Genomic DNA, 25,215 nt, shown 5'->3' with positions numbered 1-25,215 from the left:
GGCTGTTTGGTACTTTTAGCCAAAAAAGTACAACTCTGTTTGCAGTATCTTTTTCACAAGTCATAACTCATGTACAAATACGACTTACTATGTGTTATGCCCAAGCATTTGCATGTTACCTTTATCATTACTGTCTTACATTGGAATTAGGAGCTTTTTTTTAACCAATTTTTTAATGTACTATTGCTTTTATTTTAAGTTTAGAATGTTTAGGATAAAAGTCACACAATTAAGACTTACAGTGGGATGAATTAGATTTCTGCATTTTTAACCGCAAGTCATGAGTTTGAACTTTAAAAATAAAAAAATCTTAGTGATACACAATTTTACCTCCTTCTTTAATGAACCGGATGTGGCGCAAATCCAAATTAATTGGGTTCCTAATGCGAATGCAGAACAGTAAATAATTAGAAACTAAAAACAATGAGAGTCATAATTTTACAAGTAGAAAATTGTAGCTAAAAAGCAGTTTGGCTTCCAAAATAATAATGATGTATCATATTTAGAGAGATTATCATACTTATTTTTAGAATTACCTTAATTTCTGCTAACAATTACTTCCGGTTCCTAGTAAAGATCTTAGTATTATTTTAACACTTACTTTAACCAATAAAAATGACAAACTTAGGAAATAAAAGGAGAATATACATATAGTTTTTTCAATTTGAACGGCCTATCTTCTTGTATTAGAAAACCATTTTTTTTTTTTGAAATACAAAATTATCTTATTTAACTATCAAACTTATAATCTAATGTTTATAACAACGAAAGTTTTCATACAATAGATTTGAAATAGTTCAATAATTATTTTCTCCCTATTCCTTTTCTAGTTCCCTATGCAAATAAGAAAAACAAAAACAAAAACATGGATTAAAAAAAAGGAAAAAAAAAGGACTCGTTATTCTTGAATATACTATGTGTTTGCAGAAGCTAATGATTCAACGGCTGGGATTTACGGAAAGGTGTTTGGTCACATGAGGCATTCATTAAATTGTAGCTCCAGATCCAATACTTATCCTTCATTATGGAGAAACCTACCACCCTCTACTACATCTTAATGCTTACCCATTTACCTTATTTTCATTGACTCATCTTAATATTCTTACATTAATTGGTCACAGTCACATTTTACAAGTGAGTTTCCCTTTCCATTCATTTGACCGTTCTAAGATTAATAACTTTGCTTTCAATTTCTACATGTATTTTAAAGTGAGTTGGTTGTTGGTAAGAATGTACCAATAGGATATTTTTACAACTTGAGATCTTAGCTTTGCCATTTTTCACAAAACCTAAAGCGCATAAGCTTCAAGTATTCAGCTCAGGGATTCTCAAAAAACATTGGCACTCTTAAAAATTGTGCTAATCATGTTGATGGACCTCTTCTAATTTGCAACTCTTCCAAAAAATAGCTTGTGAAAAAAATGGTTATGTTTCTTTCCAGCTACACTTCAAAATTTTCTTATAACAATTAGATCATTTATCAAGTGATTGTAAGTAAATACCTTTGCTCAGTATTACTCAACAACTTGGAAAAAAGGTATATAACATGTTGTAACAACAACATACATGATGTATTCCCACAGTATGGAGTCTAAAGAGGATAATGTACGCAGATTGTTCGTACCTTATGGATGTAAGTAGGCTATTTTCGAAAGACCCTAAGCTCAAGAAAAAAAAAATCTTAGCAGGTTTGAACAAGAAGACAATAATGAAGAGGCTATATTGAAAATTCTAAAGATAAGAACATTAATAGTAACAACAACAAAGCAATAAGAAATCAAAGCAAGGGGAAGAACAAACATTAATGAAAATCGAAGAATAATGAATTATGAGATGATAATACTAATATTGATAATGGAAAAATGGAGCAGATATGGTGTCCCAAACTCCACGACCTACTAACTTTCTACCCTAATTTTCGACCTCCATATCTTCCTATCTAGGGTCACGTCTTCAATAAGCTACATACATGCCATGTCCTGTCTAATAATATCCCCCAAATATTTTTTCGGCCTACTTCTACCTCTTCTAAGACCCATAATAGCCAAACTCTCTCACCTCCTCACTGGGCAATCTGTGCATCTCCTTTTCACATGCCCGTACTATCTCAGCCTCGCTTCTCTTATCTTATTATCTACAAAGGTCATTCACACCTTGTCTGTGATGACCCAAAAGGTCATCACTTGTGTTGCAAGTGCTTTCAGTGTTCCGAGGCCTAAAAACCTCCCTTTTACCCCACCTTAATTTACGTGCGTGGTCCGGACCTATATCCGGAAAGCCTTCTATGTGAAAATATGAGAAATAGAAATTTTAGAGTTAAAAATTTAATTATGGTTGACTTTGGTCAACATTTTTAGCAAACAGACCCGGATCCGTATTCCGACGATCCCGGAAGGTCCGCAGTAAAATATGGGACTTGGGCGTATGCTCGGAAATAAATTCCGAGGTCCCAAGCCTTAGAAATCAATTTTTGAAAGAAATTATTTTACTGAATTATCTAAGAATAAAGAAAAGAATTAATGTTTGAAACCAGTGTTATCGGGCCCGCATTTTGGTTCCGGAGCCCGGTACAAACTTGTTATAGTATTTGAAAGATAACTGTAAAGTTTGGTGAAAACAGAGTTTATTTGACGTGAGTTGGACTTCCGGTTGGAGAGTTATGAACTTTGAGAGTTCTTGATGAAAATATTGAGTTTTGAGGTTTAATTCATGATTTTTCATGTTACTTTGATGATGTGATCGTACGAATACGTCCGTGGGATGTTTTTGAGGTTATGTGTATATTTGGTTTGGAGCCCCGAGGGCTCGGGTGAGTTTCGGGTAAGTTCCGAGGTGTCTTAGGCTTAAACATGGCTATTGGAGGTTCAGAAAACTGCAGCTCTCTGAACCTGCTAGTGCGGCCCGCACTAGTTTTGTGCTGTCCGCACTGGTGGCTGTGCGGCCACAGTGGATCTTGTGCGGTCCGCACAGGGAGTCTGAGAGGAGTATATTTAGACGATATTTTCAGTTATTTTTCATTTTTCAAAATGCCAAATACATAAGAGGCGATTTTTCAAACAACCTTTCTTCTCCAAAACGTTGGTAAGTGATTTCTAACTCATTTCTTTCACTCCTTAACATCTTTTAACATGATTTCAACTCAAAATCAATGATTTTTATGGGGGGAAATTGAGTGTTTTGGGTAGAACCTAAGTTTTTCAAAAATTGGGGATTTGGACCTCGATTTGAGGTCCGATTTCAAAACAAATCATATATTTGGGTTCGTGGGGGAATGGATAATCGGGTTTTGGTTCGAACTTCGGGTTTTGACCATGTGGGCCTAGGGGCAATTTTTGACTTTTTGGGTAAAACTTTAGAATACTCATTTTCATGTATTCAAATTGATTCATTTAGCATTTATTGATGTAATTAAGTAACTTGTGACTAGATACGAGCGAATTGGCGGTAGAATCAAAGGGTAAAGCTATAATTGAATCGTAAATTATGTTCGTGGCATCGAGGTAAGTGTTTGGTCTAACCTTAGCTTGAGAGATTAAGAGTTGAGTCTTACTTGCTATGTAGTAATTGTTGAGTACGACGTATAGGCATGGTGATGAATATCTATACGTTGATGTCTAGCATGCCCGTGAGTCTTTATATTGTGATTATCATGACTTTGTTGTATCTTTCATGCCTTGGTGATGGTTTCTAATTGTTATATAAAGTTTGTGAAAAGAATTGTGACCTATGAACATTGAGGAGCGTTGTCTCAAGTTGTATAACGAATTGTGAAGGTATAAGTGACAATTGAACCTTTAGAGCATTGGCTCGAGTTGTGAAATGAATTGTGAAGGTATAAGTGATATTGAACCTCTAGAGCATTGGCTCGAGTTGTGAAGTGAATTGTGAAGTAAAAGTGAGAAAGGGAAGAGGTCGTCATGTTGTCACCCTTGCTGGGCTATTGTTGATTTATTTGTTATCTCCCTTGCCGGGATTCTTATTGCAAATTTTCTTTATTTCCTTACCCTATTGTTTGTGATTGTTGTTTGGGTGAGGAAGAGAGTTAAAGCACGAAGGGTGTTGTCGTGCATTGTTTGTTTTGTGAGGAAAGCGTGTAAAGCACAAAGGGTGATGCCATGTATTATTGCGAGGAAAGAGTGTAAAGCACGAAGGGTGATGCCGTCCCGCACGATGTACCATTCAGTGCTGATTTTATTGTTTATATGGTGAGGAAAGAGAATAAAAGCACGAAGGGTGATGCCGTGCACATTTTTATTATATGATTGCTTTGGTGAGGACGAGAGTAAAAACACAAAGGGTGATGCCGTGCATTTGTTGATTTCTGCTTCCTTGTTGATATCCGAGTTATGTTGTTTCTTTCATTACTTGATGTCTTTCTATTCGGAATTGTTATCTCCCCCACAGCATGCTTTCCCTCCCATATTGACTGGTTATTTTTGTATTTCTTTTCGCTGTATATGTATTTAAACTGCACAGGTTATTTGGTAGTCTGGTCCTAACCTTGTCACTACTTCGCCGAGGTTAGGCTAGACACTTACCAACACATGGGGTCAGTTGTGCTGATACTACATTCTGTACTATGTGTAGATCCCGGAGTAGCTTTTGGACCGTAGTGTGGAGGCTACCTTCAGTCCACGCGGAGATCCAAGGTAGACCTGCAGGTGTCCGCAGACCCTGGCGTCTCCTCTATTCCTATTTTCTGTTTCATTTTCCTTTTATTCAGAAACAATGTATTGTCATTTTCTTCAGACTTTGTATGTAGTAAATCTTAGACCGTCTGTGACACTGTGACACCAGGTTTTGGGTGCTTAGGGTTTTAAGAGTTGTAATAGATGCAGATTTCAGATATTTGGTCGTTACCTTCCACTTAACTATTTAAAGTTTCGCTATTTTCATGTTATTGTCTTATATTTGTTTTAAAGAAATAATTGAGTAATGAAATAAGTAGTTAAGGATTGGCTTGCCTAGCTCTCATTAGTAGGCGCCATCACGACTTCCGAGGGTGGGAAATCCGGGTCGTGACATTATAGATGTTAACTTACATCAAAATCAGGTGAGATATTATTTTTTTCAAGCAACCAAATCATTTTAGAGAAAAAAGAAATATAGCTTGAGAGTTCTTGACTGGCCAACACTCCGCCCTATACAGCATAGTTGGTCCAACAACCACTCTATAAAAGTTACCTTTAAGTCTTTGTGGTACTTTCTTACCGCACAAGACATCAGATGCGAGCTTCCATTTCGTCCATTCTACTTCAATACGATGTGTGACATCATCGTCAAACTCCCTATTTTCTTGGATTATTGATCCAAAATACTTGAAACTTCCTCTCTTGGGGAAGAATTATGTATCAATCCTCACTTCAACATTTGCCATCACTGAACTTACACTTCAAGTTTTGTCTTAGTCCTACTCAACCTGGAGCCTTTAGACTCTAGAATCTGTCTCCAAACCTCCACCTAGCATTAACTTCGCAGCACGTCTCGTCAATAAATACTATATCATCTGCAAATAGTATATACCATGGAACCTCCCCCTTTAGATATGCTGCATCAATACATCCCTCACCAAAGCAAAAAGAAATAGGCTAAGAGCTGATCTCTAGTTCAACCCCATCACTCTGAGTCTACTCCCACTTCTTTTACCTGGGTTTGGCCCCATCGTGCATATTATTAATCGCCTAATGTATGCCATAGGTAATTCTCTTGCATCTTAACATCTCCATAGATCCTCCCTTGGAACTTCATCGTATGCTTTTTCTAGGTCAATAAATACTATATGTAAGTCACTCTTTATTTCCCTATATTGCTCCACTAATCTCCTAAAAAAATGAATGGCTTATGTAGTAGATTTCCTGACATAAATCTGAATTGGTTTTCGGAATAAAAACCCCTTACAAATCGTTATCTTTGTCACCCTCTCCCAAATTTGTATCATGTGGTTAAGTAGCTTGATATCCCTATAGTTGTTGCAATTTTGAATATCGACATTATTCTTGTACAACAAAATCTTTATACTCCACCTCCATTCTCGGGGCATTTTTTCATCCTAAAAACATTAAATAACCTAGTTAGATATTCCATACATGCTTCGCCTGCGCTCTTTCAAAATTTGATTGGTATTTCGTCTGACTGGTCGCTCTTTCCTCTGTATCTTATACATAGCCCCTTAACCTTCTCAAATTTTATATGCCTGCAATACCCAAAATCATAATACCTTTTAGAATATTCAAAATCATTAAACTCTATTCTTGTCTCCCTCTTTATTCAAGAGATTATGGAAGCATGTCTGCCATCTTTACCTAATATGTGTCTTCTCCACTAATACTTTGTCTTCCTCATCTTTGATACACTTCACTTGGTTCAAATCTTTCTCTTATCTCTCGACTTAGCGAGTCTGTACAACTTCTTATCCCTATTTTGTCCTCCATTTACATATAGAAGCATTTAAATGCAGTCGTTCTGCAGCCAAAACCGCTAACTTTGTTTCTTTTTTCGCCATCTTATACCTCTTCCTATTCATCCTCGTCTTTGCTCTCCATTTACTTTGTATAGGCCATCTTGTTGGATTTCACTTTTCCTTGGGCCTCTTTATTCCACTACCATCATGTCATGACCCGGAATTCATATCTTCGGGACCGTGATAACGCTTAATATTTCACTTGCTAGGCAAGCCATTGTTAGAGGATCTTTAAGCCAATTTTAATCAATTTCAATAAGTAAAATCAATTAAGCCGAAATGAAACTAAAACTGAGTGCGGAATGATATAAAAATCAATAATATCTAAGTACAACCCGGATCTGGAGTCACAAGTTTACGAGTTTCTAGAGTTTCTACATATAAAGTTTGAAATAAGTACAATTGTCTTGAATGATAAGAACAGTAAATAAGGGGAAGGTGGAAGGGGACTTCAAGATCTGCGGATGCCAGCAGATCTACCTCGAGTCACCAAAAGCAAATCCGAGCTGATACGCCTTACAGACAACTGGGACCAGTTCCAAAATATACACAAGAAGTGCAGAGTGCAGTATGAGTACAACCAACCCAATGTACTCCGTAAGTGTCAAGTCTAACCTCGATGAGGTAGTGATGAGGCTATGACAAGACACCCACGTAAATAAACCTATGCAGGTAACAGTATATGTACAACTTAATAACAAATAAAGGCTAAACATGTATTATTGGGAGAGGACATGCGAAAGGGATACAAGATACGATAACCACAACAGAGAACAATATCAAGAAATAGTCAATAAGCCTTTAACCAGCAAAATAAATACTCATGATGAATAAAACTGCACGACATCACCCTTCATGCTTTTACTCTCAACCTCACTATGAAACAGAAATAATGGTACGACATCACCCTTCGTGCTTTTACTCTCACTTTCATCATAAATCAATAGATACGACACGACATCACCCTTCGTGTATTAACTCTCAAATATGACACGACATCACCCTTCGTACATTAACTCTCAAATATGGCACGACATCACCCTTCGAGCATTAACACTCAAACATGGTACGACATCACCCTTCGTGCATTAACAATCTCCCTTACCCTATATCAATAAACATATAACAATAGGGAGATGAAATAAACGAGGACAAACTTTATGTCAATAATGATTCCACAAAACCAACTTCAACTTCAGAAACAATACTCAATTATCTTACAGTCCATAAATGCGGAAATAACTATCAATTTAGTAATTAAATATCTAAGCATGGATATCATGATCAAATAAAACAATAAATTACAAGAAACAAGTCTCACCCGCATGTTTTAACCCAACAACAATGCATAAGTACTCGTGACCTCACATATACATTGTAACCAACATCTAAACATGTAGAAAACAGGCAAACAAGTCTTAATCCCTCAAGTCAAGGTTAACCACGACACTTACCTCTCTCCAAAGATCAACTCAAATCTCAACAGCGGCCTTGCCTTTCAAACAAGCCTCCAAACCAATCAAATCTAGCAAATTATCAACCAAATGATTCAAAATAAGCCTTAGGAACTACCCACGATTGCAAAAGATTCAATTTAGATCATTATTAAAAAAGTCAAGAAAAATCAACTCCTGGGCCCGCTTGGTCCAAATCTGAAATTCGGACCAACACCCGATTACCCATTCGCCCCCGATCTTGGTTATGCAATTTGTTTTGAAATCCGATCTCAATTTGATGTCTAAATTTCAATTTTATAAAAATCTCTAATTCTAACCAAACCCCCCAATTTCCACCATGAAAATCCTAGTTTTAGGTTGAAATCTTATGAAATGTAATGAAAAAGTAAAAGAAAGTAGGTTAGAATTACTTACCAATGAATTGGGGGAGAAGGGTCCTTGGAAAAATCGCCTCTAGAGTTTTATAAGTTTAAGAATTTGAAAGAATGAAAGAAATCACATCTAACTCAGATTTTGACCAGTTGCAGATGTCGCAATTGCGACCTGAGATTCGCAATTGCGAACCCCACAAATGCGAGACATACTTCACAAAGCCCCATCTCTGCTATCATCGCATTTGCGATGATTTGTTCGCAATTGCAAATAGTGGCCATTCTGCAAATACGACCTTTTGATCGTAAATGTGATCCATTGCTGCCCAGTTCTTCTTCGCAAATGCGAGGAAGTGGTTCGCGAATGCGAACCTGACAGGAATATTAAATGTTCGCAAATGCGAAGCTTTCTTTGCAATTGCGAGGCTCACATTTGCGATCCAGACTTCGCAAATGCGAGATCTGCAGCAGACACTAGAAACCAACAAAGTTTTCTAAGTTCTAATCATCCGTAGCCTATCCGAAACTCACCCGAGCCCTCGGGGCTCCAAACCAAACATGCACACAAGTCCAAAAATATCATACGAACTTGATCACGTGATCAACTCGCCATAATAACACCTAGAACTATGAATCAGACACCAAATCAAATAAAAATTTTAAGAAAACTTTAGAATTGCTATTTTAACAACCGGAAGTCCGAATCACGTCAAACTTACTCCGGTTTTTACCAAATTTGACAGACAAGTCATAAATATAGTAATGGACGTATACCGAATTCAGAAACCAAAATACGGATTTGATATCAACAAAGTCAAATATTGGTCAAACCTTCAAAGTCATTAAGCCTTTTAACTTTCAAATTTCGACAAAAAGCGATAACTCGAGCTAGGAACCTCCTACTTCGATTTCGAGCATACACCCAAGTCCCAAATCACGATACGACCTATTGGGGTCGTCAAAATACGAATTCGGGTTTGTTTGCTCAAAATATTGATCGAAGTCAACTCAAATAAATTTTTAAGGCAAAATTTCATATTTTATCAATTTTTAACATAAACGCCTTTCGAGAAAAAAAAACTCGACTGTGTACGCAAATCGAGGAAGGCTTAAAGACGTTATCGGAAGTTTCAAAATACAGATTTAATGTTTAAAACTCTAGATGACCTATCAGGTCATCACACATCCCCTTGATGCCTACGAAAGTGACCATTCAAGACCTCAAACACCTCTTTAGCTACATTCCTAATGCAATTAGCTTTTCTATCCCACATACTATTTGCATCCCCTTTACTACCTTAAGCCCCCACTGCCTTTAACTTCTCCCACATCTCCTTAGACTTGACCTTACTCAAACCACCCCATTTGATCCTTGGTTGGCCATACATAGCTCTCTTCTGCTTCTTCCTCTTAATCAATAAGTACATAGCCAAGAGCTTGGGTTGGGCCGTATAAATATTTTCACTGGGAATAACTTTACATTCCTTACATAGACTTTTATCACCTTTCTTAAAGAGCAAGTAATCTATCTGAGTCTTAGTCGCCATACTACGGAAGGTAACCAAGTGCTCTTCCTTCTTCGAAAAATTGGAATTAGCTATCATCAAATCATATATAACATGTTGTAGGAAGGCAATTTATTTTGACTTCATAAATCTTTTTACACTACTAACGAATAGTACTTAATTAAATTCTATTAAAGAAGTTTTTAGTTGCATCCAAAGATGGAGCACGAAACATATACATAATTGCATCAATTAAAAGCCAAATTCCTACTATACTAAATAGTTATGACCTAGGTTCATTCGATTATATAAGCCTATTCGTTCCTCTCTTTGGCAGATCGTCTTCAAACATTCGCTTAAACTAGTTTTTGGTTTGTACTCTGAACAAGCGGTAGGCTTACGTGTTATATATGAACATATTATAATGAGTGTTTCATTGATATTTCTGATTTAGCAAATGGGATCACATATACCATCACACATAATGTAATGTCCTAAATTTTTTCTCCCCAAGCATTATGTCCCGGTTTGTATTGGAAAAAAACTGAGTTTATATTAAAAGGTGATGTGACATGACACGTGGATTAGTTAAATGGTCAAAGCGCAGCAATTGACTAAGAGGCACGGATGGAAACAGCCACGGGAAGAAGAATTTAAATAGGCACGAGACGACGTATAGATACGAGTCTCGTACCAATTTAAATTATTTACAGCCAACAGATAGAAGGCATTGAAGGCAAAGATCTGGTGACAGAAAGGAGTCCAAATTCATTATTAAATACTTGATACGTTACGAAAGTGGTATTTAATAGGAATGATTGTATAACGGCTTATTTAATATCATTTATTACTCATGATTATATCATTAAAGCTGAGGCTTCATTCCTTTACCTAGAATTATCTATAAAAGGAAGAAGTATCATCATTTGTAAAGACACGGAATACTATTGAGAATTTATTGAAATACACATCTATTTCCTTCTTTACCATCGTTCTCAAAAGTATTTTATTTTTGTCTCCTGATTATCAGTAACCCGAATTTCTTTTTAGCTTTGACCAAAGACTCAGATTTTTGGTTAAACAAATTGGTTCCGTTACCGGGAATCTGATAATCTTTCCTTTTAATCTATATCTTATCTATTGGCGTCACCATGTCAAACAACAACGCCAACAACAATAGTGATAACACATTGGGAAACCACGAGAGTCAAATACATCAAAATCAAGATAACGTGGTTCCCTCTCCTCTAAATTCACCACGTCAATCTCGTGAAGGCACTCCTGTTACTGAATCCCGTGCTGATCAACAAGAGCAATCTGAACATTTTGAAGGAGTTACAACTGAAGCTTTGCAAAAGCTAATTGATGCACAGGTCGGCAAAGCTCTTCAGGCACTTGTTAGTCGATTGCCTGCTGCGCCACCTACACCAACTCCTAATAATAATACATTGGAGAACCCCCGTTCTGGTCTTGATAATTCTGGAAACGGAGCAACCCCCAGTGAACCACAAGAAGGGGGACCAGGTAATTTAAATAATTCGTATTTGCAAAATTTAGTACTAACCTTGCAGAAACAGCTTAAGGAACAAAATGAGCGTATTGAACAAATCCCTGGAGTTCCACCTGTAATAAAAGGAGTAGACATGGACAAATACTCACAACAACCATGGAAGCCTAGTGCTGCTCCCCTTCCAATTCCGAAAAAGTTCAAAATGCCTGACATCCCGAAATATGATGGTACTACAGACCCACGTGACCACATGACTGCATTTACAACCGGCTTAAAAGGCAACGACTTGACCAAACAAGAAATTGAATCAGTATTGGTCAAGAAATTTGGAGAAACACTCACCAAGGGTGCATTAACCTGATATTCTCTTTTATCTGAAAATTCTATTAATTCTTTTCCTGAGCTTGCAGATTCTTTTATTAAAGCACATTCGGGAGCACAAAAGGTTGAGAAAAGGATGGAAGATATTTTCAAAATCAAACAAGGGGATTCGGAGTTGCTTAGAAACTTTGTTGATAGATTCCAGCGTGAAAGAATGACTCTACCTCGTGTGCCTGACAATTGGGCTGCTATAGCTTTTGCAAGTAATTTAAATGACAAAAGTTCTGAAGCCACGAGACGACTCAAAGAAAGTCTTCGAGAATTTCCTGCAACCACATGGAATTATGTTTACAACAGGTATAGCACGAAGCTGCGAATCGAAGAAGATACCGTACCTAAGCTCCATCATGAAGAAAGAGGCGGTACCCGAAGGTGAGAAACCGAAAAAAGATCAGGTAAAAACAGGTACGATCCATATATGGGACCCGTAGGAAAGGACCCACGGTCGAAACAAGATAGCCAGCAATACGATCAAAAATCAAGGAACCGGGATTCTGGCTCTTCTTCAAAGTTCAGGAATGATCGGAACAGACAAGAATCACGAGATGATGACAGGAGTTTAAAGGCACGATTCGGTGGATATAATTTTAATGTCTCTACCTCCGAGCTCGTAGCTGTTTTAAGAAGCATGGAAGATAAGGTACGATGGCCAAAAGAGATGCGATCAAATCCAAGTAGACGCAATCCAGATCATTGGTGCGAATTTCACAACGATCACGGACACAAAACTTCAGAATGCAGATTCCTGCAGAGTGAAGTGGATCATTTATTGAAGCAAGGGTACCTCACCGAGTTATTTAGTGATAAAGGAAAAAAAGCTTATATGAAAAACAGACAAGAGCCACCACAACCTCCTTCACCCAAGAGGACAGTGAATGTCATAAGCGGGGGAGAGGACATTCACGGCGTAACCTACACAGCCTCCAACAAGGTTTCTAAGGTAACAATTACACACGGGAAACGGGTGCGGCAGGTCCTTGAAAATGAAAGTATTTCGTTCGATGACGCAGATACCGAAGGAGTGACAACTCCACATAATGACGCACTGGTAATATCTTTACTTGTACATGATACTAATGTAAAACGAGTTTTGATTGATCCAGGGAGTTCTGTAAATATTATATTACTAAGGGTACTACGAGAAATACAAGCTGAAGACAAAATGATACCCAAGGCGCACACCTTGTCAGGCTTTGATAATTCAAGTGTAGTAACAAAAGGTGAGGTATTTCTAACAACTTTTGCTATGGGTGTTGTGAAGGAAACTAAATTTCAGGTAGTTGATATGGAAATGGCCTACAATATGATCATTGGGAGACCATGGATACACGATATGGACGCTGTCCCATCAACTCTACATCAGGTTATTAAATTCCCATCACCATGGGGAATTTGCCAAATTCGTGGGGATCAGCAGATGGCTAAAAGTGTCAACGCTGTAACAAGTACGAGCGCTGAGAATAAAGAAAAGTAGCAATTACAGGAAACAGTTGAAGGTAAAAAAGATCAAACTTCAACTGAACAGGAAAAGACGGATTTGGACTCAAGACCTGACACAATTCAAGAACCTGAAGAAAATGAAAGCATCAAAATGACAATTGAAGAACTTGAGGCAGTGATGTTATTTGATCAATGGCCTGAACGGAAGGTTTATGTCGGGGCCAATTTAAGCACGAACATGCGAGGTATGATAATCGAATTTTTAAAAGCTAACTTAGACTGCTTTGCTTGGTCCCACGCTGACATGACAGGGATTCCCAAATGTGGTGACTCACAAACTCAATGAGGACCCTTCTTTCACACCAATAAAGCAAAAGAAATGGAAATAAGGTGCTTTCAAGAACCAGGTGATTCAGGAGGAAGTCCAAAAATTATTAAAAATCGTATTAATCCGTGAGGTAAAATATCCTACTTGGTTAGCTAATACGGTAGTCGTACCCAAGAAGAATGGTAAGTGGCGTGTTTGTGTAGATTATACCGATTTAAATAAAGCTTGTCCAAAAGATTCCTTTCCCTTACCGCATATAGACCAACTAATTGATGCAACCGCATGTCATGAACTTTTAAGTTTTTTAGATGCATACTCAGGATATAATCAAATTAAAATGGATCCTGGTGATGAAGAAAAAACTTCTTTCATCACAGACAGGGGGACTTACTGTTATAATGCCCTTTGGCCTCAAAAATGCTGGGGCAACCTATCTAAGGTTGGTCACCAAATGTTCCAAGAACATTTAGGGAAAACAATGGAGGTATATATAGACGATATGCTCGTCAAAACCCAGCAATCTCACGACCATATTTCTCATCTATCTGTTACTTTTGAAATTTTGCGAAAATTTAATATGAAACTCAACCCAGAAAAATGTGCATTTGGTGTTGCATCAGGTAAGTTTTTGGGTTTTCTTGTTTCTAATCGTGGTATTGAAGTGAATCCTTCTCAGATCAAAGCAATAGAAGAAATCCCGGATATACTTACTAATAAAAAGGAAGTACAACGATTAACGGGAAGAATTGCAGCTTTGGGGAGATTTATTTCCAAATCCTCGGAAAGGTGTTTTAAGTTTTTCTCTGCACTTAAAAAGCAAGATCATTTTGAATGGAATGAAGATTGTCAACAAGCCCTTAGAAATTTGAAAGCTTATTTGTCAAAACCACCGTTGTTGGCAAAACCGAAGGTGGGGGAAAAACTTCTCATTTATCTGGCCGTATCTGAAGTCGCAGTAAGTGCTGTTTTAGTCCGCGAGGACCAAGGTAAACAATCTCCTATTTATTATGTAAGTAAGTCCTTATTGGAAGCTGAGACACGATACCCACAGCTAGAAAAATTAGCATTAGCTTTGATCATGGCATCTAGAAAGTTAAGACCTTATTTTCAATGTCATCCCATTGTAGTAGTTACTGCTTTTCCACTTCGAAATATTTTGCATAAACACGAACTTTCAGGAAGATTAGCAAAATGGGCTATAGAACTAAGTGAGTATGAAGTTATTTATCAACCCAGGACCGCTATAAAGTCTCAAGTACTAGCTGATTTCGTGGCTGATTTTAGCCAGGGGATGCATTTAGAAGCAGAAAAAGAATTATTAGTTTTTAATGGTGCGAACCCGGGGACTTGGGTTTTATACACTGACGGTTTATCTAATGTAAAAGGGGCAGGCTTAGGAATAGTCCTCGTACCACCTGCGGGTGAGACCATTAGACAGACTATAAAATGTCATTTTATAACTAACAATGAAGCAGAGTATGAGGCTGTAATTGCAGGTTTAGAATTGGCACGAGAACTCGGCATAACACAGATTATAATCAAGAGTGATTCTCAACTCGTAGTTAATCAGATGCTGGGGACTTATACAGCCAGAGAGTCACGAATGCAAGAATACCTCGCAAAGGTACGAGAGTTAATAAAGCAATTCCAAACTTGGAAAGTAGTGCAGATCCCAAGAGATGAGAATGTAGAGGCAGATGCTTTAGCAAACCTTGCATCCGCAGCAGACGTGGCAAACAATACAGATGCTTCAGTCATACATCTATTTCATTCCGTTCTTGAACCTGATAAAAACGAGGTAAATTTTAATCATCTAACATGGGATTGGAGAAATGAAATTGTTGCCTTTTTACAGCACGGAACCGTGCCTAATAACAAAGGAAAGGCTTACGCGCTTCGCAAAAAAGCTGCACGATATTGTTTATATCAAGGTAATCTTTATCTAAAGATGTTCGGCGGACCACTAGCAAGGTGTCTCGGTCCCTCTCAAACCGAATATGTCATGAGAGAAGTACATGAAGGACATTGTGGGAATCACGCAGGAGGACGGTCACTGGTAAGAACGTTAATTCGCACAGGATATTATTGGCCTAAGATGGAAGAAGAGGCAACCAGTTTCGTGTCCAAATGTGATAAATGTCAAAGGTACGGCAATAATCTGCACAGACCAGCTGAGTTACTACATCCTGTTTTAGCCCCTTAGCCCTTTATGAAATGGGGAATGGATATCGTAGGTCCACTTCCACAAGCAAAAGGTCAGGTAAAATTTCTACTTGTACTTACAGATTATTTCACTAAATGGGTAGAAGCAGGGGCATTTAAACAGGTACGAGAAAAAGAAGTTAAAGACTTCATATGGCGAAATATAATATGCCACTTTGGAGTACCAAAGGAGATCGTGTGTGACAATGGACCACAATTCATTGGAGCACAAGTTACAGAATTTCTTCGAAGTTGGCAGATCAAAAGAATAACGTCTACACCATATCATCCAGTGGGGAATGGACAAGCAGAATCAACTAACAAAGTTATTATCAATAACTTGAAAAAGAGGTTACAAGATTCAAAAGGTAATTGGCCTGAGGTGTTACCTGGAGTACTATGGGCTTATCGTACAACAACCAAAATAGGCACTGGAGAAACACCATTTTCGATGGTTTATGGTACGAAAGCCTTAATTCCAGTTGAAATAGGTGAGACAAGCACACGATACGATCAGGCAACGGAGGAATCTAATAATGAAGAAATGTGGGTTAGCCTAGATTTACTTGAAGGAAGAAGAGAAGCTGCTTTGATAAGGATGGCAGCACAAAAGCAAGTAATAGAACGATATTACAATAGGAAAGCACGCCTCAGATTTTCCAAAATTGGGGACTTCGTGCTTAAAAAGGTGTTCCAATCTGCAAAAACTGCTAACTCAGGAAAGCTAAGTCCAACATGGGAAGGACCATACAAAGTCCGTGGCATTGCGGGAAAAGGAGCATACCAGTTGGAAACAATGGATGGTAAAGTTTTACCCTCACATTGGAATGTTGTCCACTTAAAAAGATATTACTTTTAAGAAAATATCTACGGTCAGGTATCATCATGTTAAAATTTCTCTCTTGGTTTATTAATATTTTACTAACGGTTTTAGATGCTAGGCAAAATATCCTAACTCGTGCCAAATGATGAGTCACAACCTGCAAGGCAAAATGGAGTATTCTTAAAATCCTAGCCCAGGGTTACAATTAATCTGATGGAAATACACACGAGTTAGGCAGTCTTCATCTATAATCGCACCGTCGAGTCCCGTATATCTTTCTGTTTCAGGAAAAGGGCCAAAGTAAAAGAAATAAACAAGTGCTCGAGGCTTCATACTTCACCGCTCAAACACTTGGGGGACTACATCTTATACACAGATATGTGTAGAGAAACAGATACGAGTATCAAACAAAAATCGGCCACAAAGAAGCAAGTGTTGAGAAAAAGTTACGAAGTCTTCAGCATTCATGAGAACAACAGAGTCATCTCTCAAACTCATAAACAAAGTCACCTCTCAAACCCTTCTTAACATGTAAAGATAGGGTCATGACTATGTACTAAAACAGGTTATGAAGAAAAACCTTATTTATTTTATGTTATTTACAAATTTGTTACAAGAAAAACAGTTACGAGAAAGTTGTAGATGTTTTGTAATACATGTAACAGTCAAACACTTGTTAAAAGTTTATGAATAAAAACTTGCCAAAGTTGTTTCATACAAAACGTGTGTTTTCCTATTACTTTCATCGTATTATAACACCATTATGAAGTTGAGACGTCTTCTTCATTAAGTGTCGATAAAATAAAAGGGCCCTATTTTATAAGCCTCATGTTAATAAGTCATGAGAAGAATCATAAAGCATTTTCAAAGGATAAAAATGCTAAACTATTCTATAAGTCCTAAATAAGTAAGGAAAAGGCAAGAATAGAACACATTGAAGTACTAACAAAACTTCTTAATATAATTAAAAAGACTAAGTAGAAACGTAGTCAATAAAAATTTATACAAGTGCCCCATTATGATAACTGAGGACTTTCACCAAAAAATCCCTTAAAAATTAAGGGATAAAACCATCATCCAATTGAAGGGGTTAGCACATCATAAGTTGCAATATTTATTTCACTTTCAGCCACAGGCACGGTGGCAACTTCTGAAGAAGCAGCAACAGGAACGATTTCAGCAGAGCTTGAAATGTTAGGATCAATGAGGGAAACAAGAGTCACGGAAGCTTCAACAGACTGGGTCATAGAAGTTTCACCCTCTGAAGCTGGAATTGCAACATTTTCAGCTGAAGCAGGAATTGTAATCCCAATTGCTGCAGTATTCACTTCTTCATTTACAAGTTCTTCTGTTCCAGGAACTTCAAGTGCAGGAGAAGGAGTATCAGTAGACTGTTGGCTTTTCTCGATGGTATCTATGACTTTGGCCAGTTCAGACTGCAAGTCAAAACCTTCTTGAGCAGCTTCCGTCAGAGCATCACGACGAGATTTCAGGAAAGCCCAACTCACTTCTATGTTAAAATTTTCCTCTAGAAGTCCATATTCCTTTTCCCACATAGCAAGATCGTTTTTTAAGATTTGATATTCAGCTAAATGGGAATCAAGGGAAGCTTCAAGAGAAGCATGAGAACTCTTCAAGGCATGAATCTCGTCAGAAGAAGTCTGTAAGTCAGCCTGAGCTTGAGTCAAGCTTTGCACTAACTCTCCTGCATATTCTTCCTTCCTAGCTAAAAGTGCCTTTAGCTCTCTAACTTATTCACTAGCCCTGGATAATTTTTCTGACAAAGAGCATTCCAAAAGCTCTTTGTCTCTTTTCAATTGGCTTGAAGAGGCTTTGACAGTTGCCAGTTCAGAAGTTAAACCACGGTTTTGCTGCTCCAGGAGATTTTTATCTTCTTGCAACTCCTCTATGGTCCCTTGAGCATTCTCGAAGTGCTCCTTCCAATTGGTTGCTTCAAGCTGGGCTCCCCTAACTATTTCCTCGGCCTCGTGGACAGTCTTTTCAGACTCACGAGCTTTTCTTTCCAGTAGGGAAATTCTTCCCATGAATTCCGTGCCAATAAGGTTAGCCTACAGAGGTAAGTCATGGAAATGAGAGATTGAAGATAATTAAAAAAAAAACTTGTTGGTAAAAATACCTTCAAAGTAGAATGAACTATGTCATTCATCAGAGTTAAGCAGCTATGACTCTCCATCTTCTTCTTCTCGATATCTCCAATTAGAGGTTCGAGCCAAACATCGGCTCTGCCGGTCTTCCTCAAGAGGCTATGATTGGTAGGACCCTCCAAAGTAACACTTCTCATAGTCATACTTCCACTGCTAGAACCTGTCTCTGTATGATGAACAGAGGGAAGAGGAGCAGTGGAAGGAATGGAAGGAAAAGATGTAGAAACCAACACCGGAGCGGAAGCAGGTGCGGAAGAAACAGCCAAGGGAACGGATATAGGAGCGGTAGAAACTGGCAAAAGAACGGAAGTCATCAAAACTGGTAAAGAAATACTTACGGTTGGCAGAGGAATGGAGGAAATAGGAACAAACAAGGAAAGAGGAGCTTCATCAAAAACAGGGCCAAGCTCGCCACTCCCGAAACCACTTTCAAAAAGATGCTGAATTGACTCATTATTATCTCTTGGTTCGGCGTCCTCATCAGATTGAATCAAAACAGGCTCGGTGGCGGAGGTACGAGCAGGAGTGTTTTCAATTTCATCATCAATGATTATTCGTCTCCTGACCCTTGGCCTGGTAATTAGGGAGGTACCCTCCTCTTCTTCTTCAGAACTTTCCTTTGTAGCTTTTCTTTTAGGCAGCAAGGCTCGAGCCTTATCCAAATCAAGAGCAGCATTCACAGACATGCGAATGGCCATAGCTACTTCAGCCGTCATTCCTCTAATGCCAAATCCTGATTAAAAGATGGATATACATGATTAAAGTTGAGGAAAAAGTGCTTAACATGTAAAAAAAATTTCATATAAAAGGGGGATACCATGTGTTTTGACTTTCCAGCCATGTAAGGAAGAAATTGATTTCCAAGTTCTCTGCTCCCTAGAAGCAATCTTCAAAAGTGAGTCTACCCAACCACGAAAGTTGGGAATAGGTTCCACATCTCCCATGGTAGCTACAAAAAACCAAGAAGGGACGAGGTTAAAAACAACTTTCTTTTGAAATTCTCAAAAGTAGGTACGGTAAATAAAAGGAAACCTACGTTCAAAATTCCACTTCTCAGGGAAGGGAATATTTGTTTCGCCAATCAAGTCCACTGTACGGACAGCAACGTAACGGATATACCATCCACGATCTTTGTCATCCTCAGAATTTACCAAAACTTTTTTGCTCCTTGCAGTTAAGGTAAAAACCCCATGGCGTATTAAGTTAGGATGATATAGATGAATGAGGTGAGAAAAGGTGAAATTGACATTGGCCTTGGAGGATAAATATCTCAAACAAGCCACTGTTCTCCACACCAATGGACCGATTTGGGCCAAACAAATTGTAAAAAAACGATAAAAATCGAGAATAACTGGGTCAATCGGAGGATTAAAACCTAAAGTGAAGGGGTAAGTGTAAACAGAAGAAAACCCACTTCTAAAAGAGGAAATTCTTTGATTTGGGGAAGGAATTGACATTCGGAGACTATCCTTCCAGTTACAATCTCTTCTTATGGTGGGGATTGTAAGCTCGGTTACTATTGTTGGGTAAGTATCGGCTCTTTCTAAATTTTTAATTTGTTTTTGAAGAGACGTTTTGTCACTTTCAAAAGACAAATCGCCGGGAACTATATCATCAACTGAGGGTTCTTGAGAAGGATCAAGAATTTCCCTACTTTTAGAAGAAGGGGCTTTTGGGATAGAACTCCTTGAAGAAGAACCAGAGGAGCCGCCTCGCGTAGATTCTAACCCTGTTTGAAGCCTACCTCCTCCGCCTCTTCTGTGTCTAACAGGGGCGTTGGGGAATTGATCTAGAATTGGAACCTTTTTACGGTTAGGGTTTGAAGAAGACATTGTTAAGAAGGAAGTATGTGCTGAAGATTTGTGAAGAAGACAAAGGAAGACAAAGTTATGTGTAAAATGAGAACCGTCAACTTTTTAAGTGTAATGATGAAAAGCCTATAATAAAGGCAGCTATCACTTCGTAAATAGTGAGAATGAAGAAGTCTCGAAAAAAGGGTATGAATAGCAGAATCAATTTGAAAATGACACATGGGCAGAACATTAAATGAAAAAGACTGCTGAGACGTTAGTACTGTCATGAGTATTAATTGTGGCAAAAATTCCTTTTACATGAAGATCCACTTCCCAATTATTTAATTGATAAAAAAATGGAAAGTGGGGGACTATCTGTATTGGAAAAAAACTGAGTTTATATTAAAAGGTGATGTGGCATGACACGTGGATTAGTTAAATGGTCAAAGCGCAGCAATTGACTAAGAGGCACAGATGGAAACAGCCACGGGAAGAAGAATTTAAATAGGCACGAGACGACGTATAGATACGAGTCTCGTACCAATTTAAATTATTTACAGCCAACGGATAGAAGGTATTGAAGGCAAAGATCTGGTGACAGAAAGGAGTCCAAATTCATTATTAAATACTTGATACGTTACGAAAGTGGTATTTAATAGGAATGATTGTATAACGGCTTATTTAATATCATTTATTACTCATGATTATATCATTAAAGCTGAGGCTTCATTCCTTTACCTAGAATTATCTATAAAAGGAAGAAGTATCATCATTTGTAAAGACACGGAATACTATTGAGAATTTATTGAAATACACATCTATTTCCTTCTTTACCATCGTTCTCAAAAGTATTTTATTTTTGTCTCCTGATTATCAGTAACCCGAATTTCTTTTTAGCTTTGACCAAAGACTCAAATTTTTGGTTAAACACGGTTCAGCCTCTAACAGCTTGTTTGGATGGTTGTTACGTATCGTTTCATAATGAATCATAACGTACTGTATTGTATTGTATTGCATCGTTTGATAAATATAATGTTTGGATAGATTGTATCGTTTGTCATCATTTCATGATATCACACACCAGCAATATGAAGAATAAACTTGCAATATTATAAAGAAAAATTATGATATAGAGTAAAATCTATATCTATTTAAAAGGAAAGAAGTCATCCCTAATATTTTGACAAGTGTTAGTGTCCATAAAATGCCATGTGGCAACTTTAGGACAAATTAGTTATTTTAGGTAAAATTAGTTTCTCTTTTTAAATTTTGAATTTGAAAACAATTAGTAATTGGGTATTCTATATTTTTTTTTTAAAAAGCACGTTATTCTATATTTAAAAGAAGAAGAAGTAGTTTCTACGTTTCTTTTAAAAGATTAAATTTTTAATTTGAAAACAATTAGTAATTAGGTATTCTATATAATTTTTTTAAAAAAGCACGTTATTCTATATTTAAAAGAAGAAGAAGTAGTTTCTATGTTTCTTTTAAAAGAAAAACCCATTCCTATTAAATAGGTATATAGATATATTTTGAAACCTTACCCGCTGGCAATTGGGAACGCCATTTTCATCTCTTTGCCCTAAAAATTTCATCCTCCAAATTCGGCACCTCAATCACACGATGTCTTACCACGATATCAACTCCTTATCCACGAACTCTTCTGCCCACGATTCCAGTAACATGATTTCACGGTTTTATCAAATTAGTTCTACTTTTACAGTATATAGTTCTTTTCTTTCTCCATCGGGTGCATATCAAACAATAATTTTATACTACAAGAGGTGATTGGTATGATTTGTATTTCATGAACGATCTTTATTCCAGTTGAGATTGTATTCCTTTAACACATAGTTTCCGTGAAGTTTTAGTTTCTACTTATATTTACACATACCTCTGTCTATTTTCAGGATATAATGGTGTCTGAAATCAATTTCATTAGTGAAATTAACAGCAAATTAATGAATTGGAAGTTAAAGGTTCGTATTGTGAGGCTTTGGAAAAATCCGGACCGCGACAGGCCTGACAACCCCTTTTCCATTGAGATTGTTCTGATGAATGAAAAGGTATTGTTTAAAACATTATAATTACTTTCCATTTATCATTGTTTACATATGCCGTAAGTATATTACAGTCGTATACGGAATAACTTAGTCATTTTAACTAATTGAGTTTTTTTGTAGGGCGACCGCATTCACGCAAGTATTGGCAGGTCTTTTATTCAAAGGTTCAAACAAGAAATTGAGGAAATGGGTTTGTACCTCATGAACAATTTTGTGGTTTGTTCAAATAATATGAAGCTTAAGACCAAAGACCACAAGTTTAAGTTGATGTTCACGCATAAGACCACTGTTGACGAAATACATGATCCACAATTCAACATGTGTATTTTCAAATTTAGAACCTATGAGCAGCTGTCAAATCCCCAAGAATTTGACAATACTGAGTTATTTGGTAATTAAATTTCTCTCATTTTTTCCACTTTCATTTTACTTTGCCTTATTTGTTCTCTATCTTATGAATTCTAAGTGTGAATTAAATTAATACTAATCATAGTACATAACATTAAAGATTAAGTTTTAGTTAAAGCTGAATTTCTTGATATTGTTAAATCATCTGTCGAAAATCATAATCTAATTTCTAGAAGGCCTTTGTAGGCGTATGGAACTAAATAAAGGTCAATATTGTACTATTTCTTTGAACATCTCTATTACAGGTGTATAGTCTTGGTACTACTTTATATAGTATTTACAGAGAGTTTTTCAGTGGTTTTATGAAGGCCTAAGGTTAGCTTTTGATCTCTTATTCCATAGGTAGCTGATGGAGTTCATGCCTACAGTTTACTTTGCATTCTCTGAAACCTTCCCTTTTCACAAAACTCATAAAAATTGATACATGTTGCCTCTGGAATATACATCTAAGTATTTAATTCCTTTACAATCTTCATTTATATTATCTATAATGATTACTAATTTTGCACATATTTCCTTGCTTTGTAGATGTCATTGGCGAAGTTGTGAGTTATGAGGACGTACAATCTATCAAGCAAGATGATAACATCCGTATGTACATGAACATTGAGATACAAGATTATGAGTAAGATGGCCACAATTTATTCAACTAAGTAAACATTTCAACAATTCTTTATTTTGATTCCTATGCTTAACCTTATAATAAATGTAGGAGTAACAATATTTCTGCAACTCTTTGGGGAGACTTTGTGGAACAGATTAAGCCATATTTGAATGGATCCAATGATAAGCCTGTTGTCGTCGTCATGCAATTGGTTAGAGCACATCGATTTCGAGGTTATTAAATTGTCTACTTACTTTGCAATACAATATCTCTATACAATTAGTAAACTCTTAAAAATTACTTTTAAGCGTGCAGAACAATATTCGGTGAGGAACACTTGGCATGCGTCGAAGCTTTGGATCAATTCAAATCTTCCTCAAGTTGTTGACTTTTGCTCCAGGTCTCTATAAGTTGGGCTAAATTTAAGTCTATTTCATCCTAAATTTTAGTCTTACAATTTATTAACGTATCTCAAGTTAAAAAATGAAACAGAATGGTTTCTGTGCGTAGAGAAAGCTCACAAAGAATTACTCAAATTTCATCTCAGAAAACTCACTCTGTTGCTAATAAGCTAGCATCTGGAAGTATTGAAGTTAAAAATGTTGAGGATTTGAGTGACTGTAACCATGTGAGTACCTACTTTTTATTTTATTTTTTTACTTTTTAATTACTTATCTCATCTTTCTCTACATAACAATTGTATATACAATTTTTATGAGCAGCTAGGAAATTATTGGGTTGTAGCAACTATTATACACGTTGAATTAGACCGTGGATGGTGCTATTTAGCATGCAAAAATTGCTCAAAGAAACTAGAAAAAGCGGGGAATAAATTCTATTGTAAAAAATGCGAGCAGATTCAATCTGCCACTCATAGGTATGACTGTAATTTATACTTTCTTTACTATTATATGATTTTAAAAATACAAACTCTTTCCAGGTACAGGCTACAAGTTAAAGTGATGGATTGCACCGGCACAATTTCTTTGCTGTTATGGGATAAGGATGCAACTAAGATTATCGGAAAGTCAGCAAATGATTTAAAGGATGTTGTATTTGAGGTATAATACAATTGCTTAGAAAAATAAGACCATCAACGTTGAAAGAAGTGGTACCTGATCCATTCCCCTGCATCTCCTTCCCGTTTTATTGATGGGGTAGTTCACTTTGTGTCTATATGCATGTGAGGACTGATGTACTTGAAAGAACTTTAAGTTAACCAAACGTCAAAGTTCTTTTAAGTTTAAGTTACAAAGTGATTAAGATATGATTTTTAAATTTCAAATAAACTTATTACTAAATCTGTATGCCTTTGCTCTTATTAGTTTTACTTGAGAAGTTTGAACTTTGAAAGTATGACAATATTTCTCTGTTTTTTGGTGTCCTTGAGTTTCGCTAAAGTTAAGATATTGTAGTTAAGGTTAAGTTCTATTTTTAACTTACCCCTAAAGTTTCATTTTGTTTTGAAGTTCTTTAAAATCTAGGTTTGTTCTTTTGCAGCTAAACACATAAAAAACAACATAGACTCAAGCAAATCTACTTTTGTTTACAAGTATTTTATGAAATCTAGAATAATTTTGACATTAACACTACCTATTCAATCTTTATAAGATAGTGATTAACAAACATTAAGAAAAAATGGTTCCATCTCTGATGACGATGTTGCTGAATTTGAGGTTACAAAATATTATTAAAATGGTTGGAG

At 36.8% G+C, this 25,215-nt stretch overlaps 1 protein-coding gene across 1 annotated transcript; it reads left to right on the top strand.

Moving 5' to 3' along the window:
* Positions 1-22,351: 22,351 nt before the first annotated feature.
* LOC107764584 (replication protein A 70 kDa DNA-binding subunit B-like) lies at positions 22,352-24,636 on the top strand. Its single transcript, XM_075218408.1, has 7 exons — positions 22,352-22,501; positions 22,619-22,889; positions 23,435-23,531; positions 23,619-23,721; positions 23,819-23,910; positions 24,003-24,094; positions 24,144-24,636. Exons 1-7 carry the CDS (start codon positions 22,352-22,354, stop codon positions 24,575-24,577), a joined length of 1,239 nt encoding a protein of 412 aa, XP_075074509.1. The 3' UTR covers positions 24,578-24,636.
* The last annotated feature ends 579 nt before the right edge of the window (positions 24,637-25,215 follow it).

The sequence above is a fragment of the Nicotiana tabacum genome, chromosome 7, assembly GCF_000715075.1.
Source record: "Nicotiana tabacum cultivar K326 chromosome 7, ASM71507v2, whole genome shotgun sequence".
Lineage (NCBI taxonomy): Eukaryota > Viridiplantae > Streptophyta > Magnoliopsida > Solanales > Solanaceae > Nicotiana > Nicotiana tabacum.
Note: the sequence above shows the minus strand (reverse complement) of the source record. Positions and strands in the feature narration are given on the sequence as shown.

Coding starts and splice junctions, on each gene's coding strand:
- LOC107764584 (XM_075218408.1), top strand. CDS start 22,352: ATGGTGTCTGAAATCAATTTCATTAGTGAAATTAACAGCAAATTAATG. Junction 22,502..22,618: donor TTGTTCTGATGAATGAAAAG/GTATTGTTTAAA, acceptor GTTTTTTTGTAG/GGCGACCGCATTCACGCAAG. Junction 23,532..23,618: donor ATTGAGATACAAGATTATGA/GTAAGATGGCCA, acceptor TAATAAATGTAG/GAGTAACAATATTTCTGCAA.